This window comes from Oncorhynchus nerka, linkage group LG28 (genome assembly GCF_034236695.1).
Source record: "Oncorhynchus nerka isolate Pitt River linkage group LG28, Oner_Uvic_2.0, whole genome shotgun sequence".
Lineage (NCBI taxonomy): Eukaryota > Metazoa > Chordata > Actinopteri > Salmoniformes > Salmonidae > Oncorhynchus > Oncorhynchus nerka.
The window spans coordinates 79589536-79603760 of NC_088423.1; the positions used below are offsets into that span (position 1 = coordinate 79589536).

A 14225-nucleotide genomic window follows, 5' to 3' on the forward strand; every position below is an offset into this window, starting at 1 on the left:
AGTAAAGAAAAATACTTTAGAAAAAAGCAGATCCACACGACATTGGGCGAGGCGGGTTGCAGGAGTGTATTCTGAAGTTGAGGTTTAGAAAAATATAAAAAGACATGCAAATAAAAAAATATATAAAAAGATATATACATGGAACAAGACGAGGACAAAGGCCCTTTCCCCGATTGCTCAGTTCGGCCAGGCAGCCAGCTCTAGGAAGAGTCTTGGTGGTTCCAAACAACTTCTATTTTAGAGTGATGGAGGCCACTGTGTTCTTGGGTACCTTCAAACCTGCAGAAAAGTGTTGGTACCCTTCCCCAGATCTGTGCCTCAAGACAATCCTGTCTCGGAGCTCTACGGACAATTCCTTCAGCCTCATGGCTTAATTTTGCTCTGACATGCACTGTCAACTTTGGGACCTTACATAGACAGGTGTGTGCCTTTCTAAATCATGTCCAATGAATGTACCACAAGTGGACTCCAATAAAGTAGAAACATCTCAAGGATGATCAATGGAAACAAGATGCACCTGAGGCTCAATTTCAAGTCTCATAGCAAAGGGTCTGAATACTTATGTAAATAAGGCTACATTTGTATTATTAGTACATTTTCAAACATGTCTAAAAAAATGTTTGCTTTGTCATATGGGGTATTGTGGGTAGATTGATGAGGAAATAATTTGACACATTTTAGAAGGCTTTAACGTAACAAAGTGTGGAAAAACTCAAGGGGTCTGAATACTTTCTGTATGCACTGTATACCTAACCTGTTAGTCCTGAGACTATTGTCTCATCCTGACACCCTCTGTTCCCCGGTTGTCTTGGTCGGATAGAGCTAGAACATAAATATCTTATTCACTGAATGGCCTTCTTGTACACTGGTCAATTACCCAAATACACACTCAGTGACAGTTTCATCTCTGTACACATGTTCTGGGCTAGTATTGACTAATATACTCATAAATATGACCCACATATGCATTTATAGGCACCCGAAATTGACAAGTTACTCACATTATTCAGTTCCAGATTGTTGTTCCATTCCTTGCCAAAACATAAAATCACTAGACGTCATGTCTGACAACTCAATGACATGTCCCTCACAGCACCCAACTGTAGTTGGTGGGGTGGAATCCTAAAAGGCACACATAGCTACCACATGCTGCCAATAACCTAATTATGTCCCCACACATCACTCCAGTGGCTGTCACTGCCATGCTTTTATCAGCTCTGCTGACTTGGAAGCTTAAATCGGTTTTGAGTGTTTGACTTCTTTAAAATGTGTGATCCAACACCCGTCTGTACAGAGCCACCTGGGTTCCACCTAAAGAGGAACAATGACCTTGTTGACCGACTGCGCTTCCTGTAATTGCTGATTAAGTTCTGTTTCCTCTGAACAGTAAAAAAGTTAAAAGAATCCAATCGTTTGAAGTCTGTTTAATGACTGAATTTTACAAAGCAATCCATGTTTAAAACATTTACAATCATTTTCTTCATGTGTTAATGCATGTACAAATCCTCCCAACCAGGTGTGGAATTTACAGCTCTCATTCAGCAAAAAGACAGGACAACGATGATCTAAACTACGAAACAAAACATAGTAACTGTACATCCACCATACATCAGCTTGCATTCACTCAGTCTGATCATGTTCTTCTCAAGCATGCTTTAATGTCAGTGGTTAATCAGAAACAAAGGCACATTCACTCTGTACCGTCCTACTGTAACTAACCTCACAATTAAAAGGTACCAGACACCTAACAATCAAGCTACATTGGAGGGTATCACAGCCAGTTTACAGTGAAATATGTACAACATTGACATTTCATTGATGTTTCTGATAGACAAACAAGTGAACAAGTCAATAAAATACAGAGTTTTGGGTGTATCAGATCTTCTGTTTGCAGTAGAACAAGCTTTCATGCTCGGGTATTTGGTTATTAAGTAGCAGGTTTCCTCAGTTCTTTTTGTGAAGAAACTTCATTTTATTTCCTAAAAGACAAACAAAATGCAAGTAAGAACTGTTCACGTCATGTAAACCTTTAACACACTTCAGTGACATTTTCCAATTGAGCTGACATCTGCAGTGTTTACTGTGAATGTGATCTCTGTGATTGTCAGGGAAATGATGTAGTGCCTCAGATGGAATCGCAGTTTTAGACTACATCAGGGATCAGCAACTACATTCAGCTGCGACTGATTTTTTCTTGAGTGGATGGTTAGGTGGCCGGAACATCATTCGTAGACTGCAAAAATCCCAAACATATATAATATTTGACGAAAACATAATCATTTTGAACATTGTTTACATTTGTATACGATCACATCTCTTTCTAATGCCTGGGAATCCTTTGGAACAGATTTCCAAAATTAAGATCACTGGTAACCGACTTGCTGGTGTTTTTACAGTCTTTTATGTCCAACAATAAAACATCTTACAAATTCCACCAGTTGGGGAACCCTGGACAACATGGTGCTCATTACTACATCATGGCCAAATGTGAATATGCTTCTTTTAGAACAAAACTGTGTGTCATCCTACATTTTAAGTCAGGTTACAATTTGTCCTAGCGGTAAAGTGGACAGGTAAGGTCTGTTGAGGGGAAATATTTGTTTTAAGTGCAGATTCTATTTTATTTGAGAACTCACCTAGCCCTTTGAGGAACTTGTTCACTCCACTCTGCTCTGTGTCTGGTAGCTCTTCCAGGTACTGCTCCACCCTCTGCTCAAAAAGTCCTGACAGAAACACAACAAAATGGCAGAATAACATGAGGTAATTACCAGTGGTGTAAAGTACTTAAGTAGTACTGTAAAGTATTTTTACTTAAGTTTTAAAAATTTTTTTTTTTACTATTTACTTAACTACATTCCTAAAGAAAATTTACTTTTTACTCCATACATTTTACCTGACATCCATAAGTACTTGTTACATTTTGAATGCATTGCAGCAGGACAGGAACATAACCAAATTCACACACTTATCAAGACAACACATGGTCATCCTTTCTGCCTCTGATCTGGCAGACTCACTAAACACAAATTAATATTTTGTAAATGATGTCGGAGTGTTGGAGTGTGCCCAGGGCTATCCACACATTTTAAAAATAAGAAAATGCTTAATAGAAGGAATTTCAAATGATTTATACTTTTGATACTTAATTTAGAACCAAATACTTGGTGGTGTTGGGCTTGCCCCAGACATAGCGTTTTCCGTGATGGCAAAAAAACTAAATTTTAGTCTCATCTGACCAGCGTACCTTCTTCCATATGTTTGGAGAGTCTCAGATGCCTTTTGGCAAACACCAAATGTGTTTATTTAATTTTTTCTTTAAGCAAAGGCTTTTTTCTGTCCACTCTTCCATAAAGCCCAACTCTGTGGAGTGTACGGCTTAAAGTGGTCCTATGGACATATACTCCAATCTCCACTGTGGAGCTTTGCAGCTCCTTCAGGGTTATCTTTGGTCTCTTTGTTGCCTCTTGGCAGGTTTGTTGTGGTACCATATTCTTTCCATTTTTTAATAATGGATTTAATGGTGCTCCGTTCAAAATCAAAGTTTCTGATTTAAAAAAATTATAACCCAACCCTGATCTGTACTTCTCCACAACTTTATCCCTGACCTGTTTGGAGCGCTCCTTGGTCTTCATGGTGCTGCTGACTCTGGAGCTTTTCAGAACATATACTCAGATCATGTGACAGATCATGTGACACTTAGAATGCACACAGGTAGACTTTATGTAACTAACTATGTGACTTCTGAAGGTAATTGGTTACACCAGATCTTATTTAGGGGCTTCATAGCAAAGGGGGTGAATACATATGCACACATCACTTTTAATGATTTTTATTTTTTAAGTTATTCTTTTCATTTCACTTCACCAATTTGGACTATTTTGTGTATGTCCGTTACATGAAATCCAAATCAAATCTATTTAAATACAGGTTGTAATGCCACAAAATAGGAAATACACCAAGGGGGATGAATACTTCTGCAAGGCACTCTATTGTGGGGTAATGTTACAGTGCAGTATATCAGAGAAAGCATGTTTTGGTATGGGAGGAAATACCCTTCACTATGTGGCCAGGAGATGGCACTGAATACCCAGCTAGAACCGTTGTCAACGAGAGGGCCGTACCAACACAGGTTTGAGAAGTTCCCTTTAGGGATTTTGGACTACTTTGGTGGAAAAGTGAGGGGTGACAGAGCCTACCTCTAAAGAGGATTTCTACCAATCATTACAGTTGACATATTATTTGTGTTATGATGAACTACAATGAATCAATTTTAGGAGGACAGGACACACTTAACGTTATTATCTCTTAACAAGTAGACAGGACCATACCATTACAGACTGTTGTGTAGGGTGGACTGACAGTGTCATTGTAGGTTTGCTCTACCTTTGGCGCGGCATTTCCGCAGCTCCCGGTCTTGGATGAACCCAGCAAACATTTGGGACTCCATGAAGACCCCCAGGAAGCGACGGATGCTCTTGGAGGCCACAGACTTGCGGAAGGCCTCGCGCTGGAAAATGCGTTCTCCTCGCTCGCTCTGGGTGAGGAACAGGGAGTAGTGGCCGATGGTTTCCAGAAAGAAACGGATGAAGGCCTCCGACACCAGGCTGTTCAAGGAGTTACACTCTACAGAAACAGACGAAATAGGATAGGTTAGTATTATGATGCTGAAACTGAAACACACTTAATACATGTTCAATACATCTAGAAAGAAGCAACACAAACTACAGTGGAACTCTTTTTATGCTTGAGAATTGTGCTTGAGAATCCAGTAGAGCCTATAACATTTGTTGGAATGACAAGAGTTATTTAGAGTTGATGTTTAACTGATATTGTGTATTCATACGTAACATTAAACAAACACTACATTCTGAACACCAGTAACCTTCAATTCAGTGAGGTGAATCACCCATTCCAGGAGTTCTCATCCCTCCACAGACAGTATATTGCTCCCAGACATGTGCTGTACATGTTCTTGTTCACAAGGTTGAAACATGGCCAGTGCTTTGTTGTCCTAATTTACACTCGTAACATCTGGTTTAGTAGAGAGTGACGATGTGTCCCTCGTTCACCTTCGTCTGACTCGCTGTCAGAGTCCTGATTGATGATGTCATTCCTCTGCTCCAGAGCTAGCTCAAGAGCAGACTGGAGTTTCCGTGGCAACAGCGAGGCCTCATCATCCATCTATTCACACGCATAACAATTTAATTAGTGACAATAAACAAGAATATCAAAAGATCAGTCCATATTATATTACAATAAACATTCTGGTCTTTGTTTACGGTGAGGTACTGGAGAATTGAGACCAACCTGTCTGAGAAAGCGGTCAGTTCCCAAGTCCACCATCAAAGCCTGCAAAGGAAACAAACAAGTCACATATTTGTGACTCATTTCAGGAAACTAGGCGTATGTCGCACGTCACTACTTGACAGGAGAGGCATTTGAACATAAACATTCATTGTTTATCAAAATGCGATTTTTGGCAGAAATGCCTTTGGAACATGTGAACGTTCATGTGCCTTAATAACAAACTTGTATTCCATCTGTAAATATGAATCAAATTGTTAAATTATGAGCCGAGTTGGTTTAGCCACGGAAAAAGACAGGAACCATCCTGCTAGCCATGATTGGCTGAGATAATTGATGGGCTGGACATGCCGAGAGATGAGTTTGGTTTGGTCTGACGTGTAGCATGCTTCTGTCTATAACTTGAGCTGTTCAGTATGTGTTGATAGTCCTTTCTACCGCAGATATAAGGTTAGCCATTGAGAACTGCAAAAGTTTTCAAAGTTTTCTCAACTACATTGATGCCCTAAATTTAACAGGCGTTATCAACAGATCAGTTGGAAAAAGTGATGGGCTACTTTCTGCACAGGCCACGGCCAGTGTGAACCGGAGTGACTTGACACAATACTGGCCAAACAAGATGTACCTACAAACAAAACAGTGTTAAATGGTCCCAGACTGCCATGAAGCATTCATCCATGTATACAGGTAAGAGTATAGCTACATTTTCATATATTATACATTTCAAATTGTCAGAATGTCATTTCATTGCAAGTTAAAGCATACTGTTCACTAGCTAGCGAGCGTTAGCTTGCTGGTTCGCTATCTAACGTTACATGTATGATATGTGTCGTAATATTATTTGAATCACAAATCCATTTGCATTACTAGTTATAGCCTAATGTTAGCTAGCTAACATTGAACCAAGTTGGTTAACTTTAGCTACCTGCATATTCATACTACAGCTATGACAATGTTTGTATTGGTAGTAGTATGAGTTGGGATTATTCCGGTTCATTGTTTAGCTAGCTACATGTCTAAAGAAAAGACTCCACTTCACCAGATGATTACATGACCCATCAAGTTAGCCAGGTGTGTCTGGGGGTGATTCCGGCCATCTATTGTATTTCTAGACAATAGTGACCCATCCACTTAGCTAGATGAGGATGGGGGGAGGTTAAGGCATTTCCTTCACATGACCCATCAATTTAGACAAGTGTGTCGGGTAAGTGTCATCTAATAATTCTAAAATATTTTTATCTGGACACTTTGTGTTTTTGATATTGCTACTATGCAAGTAACCATTTCACTGTATTGTTTACACCTTCTTCTTCTCTATCCTGTGCATGTGACAAATAAACTTAGATTTAGTTTGATATAGTGTGTATTTACCAGAGACGGTGTTGTGAAGAACAACATGACCTGCACCAAAGTCAGGTTAGGAAATAGGCCAAGGACTAGATAAAGTGTTTTTTACCTGGAGTTTTTTTGTTAGTGTAGGCTAGTACTGTTACCACTTTTAGTCATGAAATCTTTGGTTGTTTACTAAACTAGTCACTCTGTTTAGCACATGGCCTCACATGTGAATCCTTAAAGAGATGGGTGTGGCTAAGGCTTAAGAGGGTGTGAACAATGCTGAATGGGTATAGAGAAAGGAGAGCTCTCCATTAGGTGTACCAAAACATTTCTAAAAAGTGGGGTTACAAGTTTATCAAATTTCAAAGCAGAATTACTTTCCCATTGTTCCTCAACTGCAGTGTATGATATACCATTTTCTACCTCTGAGGTTCTACTTTTATCCAATATTTTAAAAAATAAATTAAAAAAACATTTAAAATGTTGCTACATAAAACCAAATCAAGGTGGTTGATCACATTTAGGAATCTTCAGGCAAATCCAGGCTTCTTCCATGTGCATATAGTGGCTTAAAGTGAATACCAATGCCCTCTACAAATAAATCAAACTCTCCATCAAGAGAAAGACGAGCTCTTCCAGAAGTTGGAAGTGTTATACCAGTGTTAAAATGAGATCTTTATAAGCAGCAAAGGATACTTGGGGAATTTTAATTGAGTCGATCAGCAACATCAAGACAGATGTAAACAGACAACAGATACTGTTGACAGGCCATTAAAAGCCCTGTGTCAAGTGTGACAGACAGTGTGAGATGGTATTTTCACACACACCATGGGCTGAGGGCAGATGCTGCTGACTCGGACTAACTGTGTTATAGCAGAGAGCTGGGCTTTAAGAAGCCTGATGGCTTCTCCTGCCAGGCTTTTATTGAGAGCCAGAACCTCTCACTCTCCCTCCCTACTGGGGCCAGGACCCCAGAGCTGAGGGCTGAGGCTGCCCTGGCACGGGCCCTGCAGGCTGCAACAGCTGCCAACTGCCAAGGCCACATTCACTGGGGGGTTTAGGTCAGTGTCAGCCACACTACAGCACGTTGAGGCTGGAGGAGTTGTTGCTACTTTAACGAGGATGGATTCTGGTGATTTTCCCCTCTTTCCACTCTGTCTTGGCAAATCAGCGCTCCGTTCCAAGAATGCCGCAGAACAGAGCAGAACAGTCCAGCTGGGAGAGCAGAGAAGCAGACACGTCTTCATTCCCTCCTTCCTCTGTAATTGGTGACAAAACTGCTGCAGGTCAACGTCCTGTTAGGCTTTGACCACAACGAGACTGCTGGACAGCACTGAACAGGCAATTATAGCTATAGCAGGCCTCACACTGTGTGTGGACTCTGACAGCTCAATACTAGGAAGCTCATGGCTTGAATTCCAATACTGAATACTGGGAGCCTACAGTGTCCATGGCAGCAAAACAGAGGAAACGGGTCATATTACACTCAGCGCTCTGAGAGAATTCAAGTTTGAGCAGACCTTTCGAAAACACAATGCTATTGCTCAATGTGTGACTGTGAATTTAACATGAGACTGATTTAGAACTCTCTCTGCTTGAATGAATAGACGTTAAAAAAAAGTTTGAGGGTAAAAATGCTCTGAATTACTGGAAGGTCCAGCATTCTTTGAAAGAAGCCTGTGACAGTCATCCTGAGAGTGTGGTTTCATCCTGGACCCAGGGGTGGTCCTGGGTCTCTGAGGGAGGTTGGGAGGAGCACCATGATAACTGTCTCGTGAGATGTCCCAGTTACTGTATATCCGGATGCTTCTGAATCTGTCCCATGGCTGCACCAATCAGCCAAGAGGATCAACATACCTACGCAATTCTCTCCAGAAATATAAGTTCCTCATTGGGTAAATGTTTAATGAAAACAAGCAGGGTAATTGACTGTGTAATATACTGTATGTTGTTGTGGGCGTTTTACTGCTGACCAGTAACAGGAAGGCCACTCCCCAGCCCAGCGTGATGGAGAGATGGAATGTGACAGTGGTATAGCCTCTAATCTGTAGCCTCAAGCTAACACAATCAGAGGCGCAGAATGAGGAGGAAATAGAGCCAATACATTAAACCTGGTCTAAGAAAAGCAAGACAGTGGGAGACAAAGATGAAAAGCCAGAGAGAGAGACATGAAGTACCAACCTCTTCCACAGGCAGGTCTTTGAGTTTGGGCAGAGAGCTGGACAGGAGCCCCACCAGGAAGGGCGTGGGGCAGCAGACGATGTCCACCATGGAGGCAGGCAGGACGGGGATGAAGGTGTGCTGCCAGGAGAAGGGATAGAGCAGAGCCACCACCGCGTGCATACAGCTGGACAGGGTACTGCAGAGAGGGAGACAGACAACCATAGAATTACATATAGAATCACTATATCTAATCGTTTTAAGATCTCTATGGGGACAGTCAACATCATATACAGCTGGACAGGGTACTACCGGGGAGGGAGACAGACAACCATAGAATTACATATAGAATCACTATATCTAATCGTTTTAAGATCTCTATGGGGACAGTCAACATCATATACAGCTGGACAGGGTACTACCGGGGAGGGAGACAGACAACCATAGAATTACATATAGAATCACTATATCTAATCATTTTAAGATCTCTATGGGGACAGTCGACATCATATACAGCTGGACAGGGTACAACCGGGGAGGGAGACAGACAACCATAGAATTACATATAGAATCACTATATCTAATCATTTTAAGATCTCTATGGGGACAGTCAACATCATATACAGCTGGACAGGGTACTGCAGAGAGGGAGACAGACAACATCATATACAGCTGGACAGGGTATTACCGGGGAGGGAGACAGACAACCATAGAATTACATATAGAATCACTATATCTAATCATTTTAAGATCTCTATGGGGACAGTCAACATCATATACAGCTGGACAGGGTACTGCAGAGAGGGAGACAGACAACATCAGATACAGCTGGACAGGGTACTACCGGGGAGGGAGACAGACAACCATAGAATTACATATAGAATCACTATATCTAATCATTTTAAGATCTCTATGGGGACAGTCAACATCATATACAGCTGGACAGGGTACTACCGGGGAGGGAGACAGACAACCATAGAATTACATATAGAATCACTATATCTAATCATTTTAAGATCTCTATGGGGACAGTCAACATCATATACAGCTGGACAGGGTACTACCGGGGAGGGAGACAGACAACCATAGAATTACATATAGAATCACTATATCTAATCATTTTAAGATCTCTATGGGGACAGTCAACATCATATACAGCTGGACAGGGTACTGCAGAGAGGGAGACAGACAACATCAGATACAGCTGGACAGGGTACTACCGGGGAGGGAGACAGACAACATCATATACAGCTGGACAGGGTACTACCGGGGAGGGAGACAGACAACCATAGAATTACATATAGAATCACTATATCTAATCATTTTAAGATCTCTATGGGGACAGTCAACATCATATACAGCTGGACAGGGTATTACCGGGGAGGGAGACAGACAACCATAGAATTACATATAGAATCACTAAATCTAATCATTTTAAGATCTCTATGGGGACAGTCAACATCAGATACAGCTGGACAGGGTACTACCGGGGAGGGAGACAGACAACATCACTCACCTTTACACTCACAACACAGAACTGCAGGGGGCACATCAGTAAAACCAGATATGAACATTGTTAGGGGAAAACATGGGGATGCCAGATTTTCCATCAGATTGCCCACATTATCCTGACCTTTGAAAGGGAGTGGTGGATTGTGTTTTGAAGTGAACACTGAGTACTCCTAAAACAACAGCCAGCAGCGGACAAAGAACGACAAACAGATGCAACAAAAATGTGGAATCTCATGTTCCTCTATAAGGATCAGGTTGTTCTAATTCTAAATAAAAGCTTATTGAGATTTAAAGTTCATCGTTATCTGCCTCTAATATCAAGAAGAGAGCCGAATGAGAGCGTATTGCTTAACGTCATAAGTGAACCAGTCTTTCCAACGTCCAAACCAAACAACAACCTGATCCTCTTTTCCTTGAAACAATTACTTTTGTATATGTGAGGCGAACCAGTGTGGCTATGTACCCTGGCTTAACACCGTGTTCCTACCTCCAGTTGGTCTAAGGGACAGTCTGAAATCCATTCTCAACAGGCTGTTCTTTCTCTCCAACAACAGATGAAAATAAGAAAAAGACAGGAAAGGAAAGGATAGAGCAGAAAGAAATCACTCCTCCTGACACTCAGCTGCCAGGAGAGAGCTCAAGTACAAGACTTCACATTGGAGCAGCCAGTAGCGGGAAAAATACCCAAATGTCACACTTGAAAGATAAGTTCATAGAAAATGACTCAAGTGGGCCTCCAGGGTGGCGCAGTGGTTAAGGGCGCTGTACTGCAGCACTAGCTGTGCCACCAGAGACCCTGGGTTCGCGCCCAGGCTCTGTCGTGACCGGGAGGTCCGTGGGGGCGACGCACAATTGGCCTAGCGTTATCCGGGTTAGGAAGGGCTTGGCCGGTAGGGATAACCTTGTCTCATCGCGCACCAGCGACTCCTGTGGCGGGCCGGGCGCCTAACCAAGGTTGCCAGGTGTTTCCTCCACCAGCGACTCCTGTGGCGGGCAGGGCGCAGTGCACGCTAACCAAGGTTGCCAGGTGTTTCCTCCACCAGCGACTCCTGTGGCGGGCCGGGCGCAGTGCACGCTAACCAAGGTTGCCAGGTGTTTCCTCCACCAGCGACTCCTGTGGCGGGCCGGGCGCAGTGCACGCTAACCAAGGTTGCCAGGTGTTTCCTCCACCAGCGACTCCTGTGGCGGGCCGGGCGCAGTGCACGCTAACCAAGGTTGCCAGGTGTTTCCTCCACCAGCGACTCCTGTGGCGGGCCGGGCGCAGTGCACGCTAACCAAGGTTGCCAGGTGTTTCCTCCGACACATTGGTGCAGCTGGCTTCTGGGTTGGATGCACACTGTGTTAAGAAGCAAATGTAAATGGGCATTCATTCCTAAATGTAATTTCTAAAATATACTTAAGTAATTAAGTATCAAAAGTATAAGTAATTTAAAATGACTTATATTAAGCAAACCAAAAGGCACCATTTCCTTTTCTTTTTTTCAATTTACAGATCGCCAGGGGCACACTCCAACACATAATTTATAAACAAAGCATGTGTTCAGTGAGTTCACCAGATCAGAGACAGTAGGGATGACCAGGGATGTTCTCTTGAAGTGCGTGAATTGGACCATTTTCCTGTCCTGGTAAACATTCAAAATGTAACGAGTACTTTTGGGTGTCAGGGAAAATGTATGGAGTAAAAAGTACATTATTTTCTTTAGGAGTGAAGTAAAAGTAAAAGTTGTCCAAAATATAAATAGTAAAGTAAAGTACAAAAACTCCAAAAACTATTAAGTAGTACTTTAAAGTATTTTTACTAAAGTACTTTACAGCACTGGGAGCAGCAGACAGGTTCACCCATTGCAACCATTCAAAAGCTTTAATCTGTTACGTTTCCACCTCTTCCACTGACACTGTAACACCCTTAACTACACAGCCCACAGCTAAGACCTGCTCTATAAACATCTGGCAGGCTGATTACACTAGGCACTGCCACTGTGGCAACACACACAGTAGGTCCACTCCCTCACCCTCAGATGGGTTGGGTGTGTTACAATAGTTTAACACTTGAATCCATTTGATATTACCCAAAACAGCACCCTTACCGCTGGAGAATTTTGACAGCTGTGGCTTAACACAAAATCATAAATAGTATGTCGTCTTTCTCACGGTCCCAAGTTTGTTGACAGTGGCCGACCCTCCTCCCCTCTGTCCCCCTGCACTCCATACAGTCCATGTACACACAGATAGAGAGGGGAAATATGCCATGAGTCCCATCAGAAACACACAGATACCACAACTCTAAATCAGTGGGGATCAAACACTCCATTGAAGATGAATGCACTATTAATAAGGAATGTTGTCTATAGTTGTTCTCTTCAACAGCAGAGGGCACATCCTACCAAACACACAGTACTCCCACTACATATAAGTGTCCATGTTCTATCACATATTGATGTGCACAGCCTCTCCTTGACAGAACCTTTATCTTGTTTTGGTACAGTTTACTGTAAATAGAGCTATGAGTATAATGGCAAGTTATTATAGTTAATGAACACTGTAAAGCGAGACCAGTAGCTACATGGCTCAACAACTGCAGCCCCATGGTCTGTTCAGGTTTCTTATTGACCCATCATAACATGGAGCAGAAAGCAGTCTCAGTTTCACTGTCTGAGTTGTATTTGCAGAAGGTGCTGATCCTTTTGAACAGATCCAGTCTCCGGGGTTTGACATGTTCCACCAGGGAGTGATGGGGTACAGCTCTCAGAACCTCAGCCACAGGCAAGACAGAGCAAGCGCTGCAGAGGAGAGGACTGATACCATGAGTATCACTTACACACTCAGTCCTGAGGGAAACACTCATGGGAAATTATGAACTTGCAATAAAAACACCATCTCTGGCCACATCTGCCAGTCAACCCTCTAAGGGTGCATGCCAAATGGCACTCTATTCCTTATACACTGCTCAAAAAAATAAAGGGAACTGTCACACCCTGACCATAGTTTGCTTTGTATGTTTCTATGTTTTGGTTGGTCAGGGTGTGATCTGAGTGGGCATTCTATGTTGGATGTCTTGTTTGTCTATTTCTGGCCTGATATGGTTCTCAATCAGAGGCAGGTGTTAGTCATTGTCTCTGATTGGGAACCATATTTAGGTAGCCTGGGTTTCACTGTGTTTGTGGGTGATTGTTCCTGTCTCTGTGTTTGCACCAGATAGGACTGTTTAGGTTTTCGCACATTTATTGTTTTGTTAGTTATTTCATGTCTAGTTCCTTTATTAAAGAACATGAATAACCACCACGCTGCATTTTGGTCCGCTTCTCCTTCACCACAGGAAAACCCTTACAGGAACACTTAAACAACACAATGTAACTCCAAGTCAATCACACTTCTGTGAAATCAAACTGTCCACTTAGGAAGCAACACTGATTGACAATACATTTCACATGCTGTTGTGCAAATGGAATAGACAACAGGTGGAAATTATAGGCAATTAAGCAAGACACCCCCAATAAAGGAGTGGTTCTGCAGGTGGTGACCACAGACCACTTCTCAGTTCCTATGCTTCCTGGCTGATGTTTTGGTCACTTTTGAATGCTGGCGGTGCTTTCACTCTAGTGGTAGCATGAGACGGAGTCTACAACCCACACAAGTGGCTCAGGTAGTGCAGCTCATCCAGGATGGGACATCAATGCGAGCTGTGGCAAGAAGGTTTGCTGTGTCTGTCAGCGTAGTGTCCAGAGCATGGAGGCGCTACCAGGAGACAGGCCAGTACATCAGGAGACGTGGAGGAGGCCGTAGGAGGGCAACAACCCAGCAGCAGGGCCGCTACCTCCGCCTTTGTGCAAGGAGGAGCAGGAGGAGCACTGCCAGAGCCCTGCAAAATGACCTCCAGCAGGCCACAAATGTGAATGTGTCTGCTCAAACGGTCA

The 14225-nt window shown here is 42.7% G+C and overlaps 1 protein-coding gene across 5 annotated transcripts in view; it reads right to left on the reverse strand.

Moving 5' to 3' along the window:
- Nucleotides 1-1409: 1409 nt before the first annotated feature.
- dennd2b (DENN domain containing 2B) overlaps nucleotides 1410-14225 on the reverse strand; it is an 82320-nt gene continuing 69504 nt past the window's right edge. For all 5 annotated transcript variants that reach the window (XM_065013154.1, XM_065013152.1, XM_065013151.1 and 2 more), the window contains 6 exons: nucleotides 8821-8998; nucleotides 5308-5349; nucleotides 5070-5181; nucleotides 4384-4623; nucleotides 2637-2723; nucleotides 1410-1979 (listed from right to left, as the gene is read on the reverse strand). In XM_065013154.1, coding sequence (XP_064869226.1) covers nucleotides 1945-1979; nucleotides 2637-2723; nucleotides 4384-4623; nucleotides 5070-5181; nucleotides 5308-5349; nucleotides 8821-8998 — 694 coding nt within the window. In that variant the 3' untranslated portion in view covers nucleotides 1410-1944. The remainder of the gene's footprint in view (nucleotides 1980-2636; nucleotides 2724-4383; nucleotides 4624-5069; nucleotides 5182-5307; nucleotides 5350-8820; nucleotides 8999-14225) is intronic.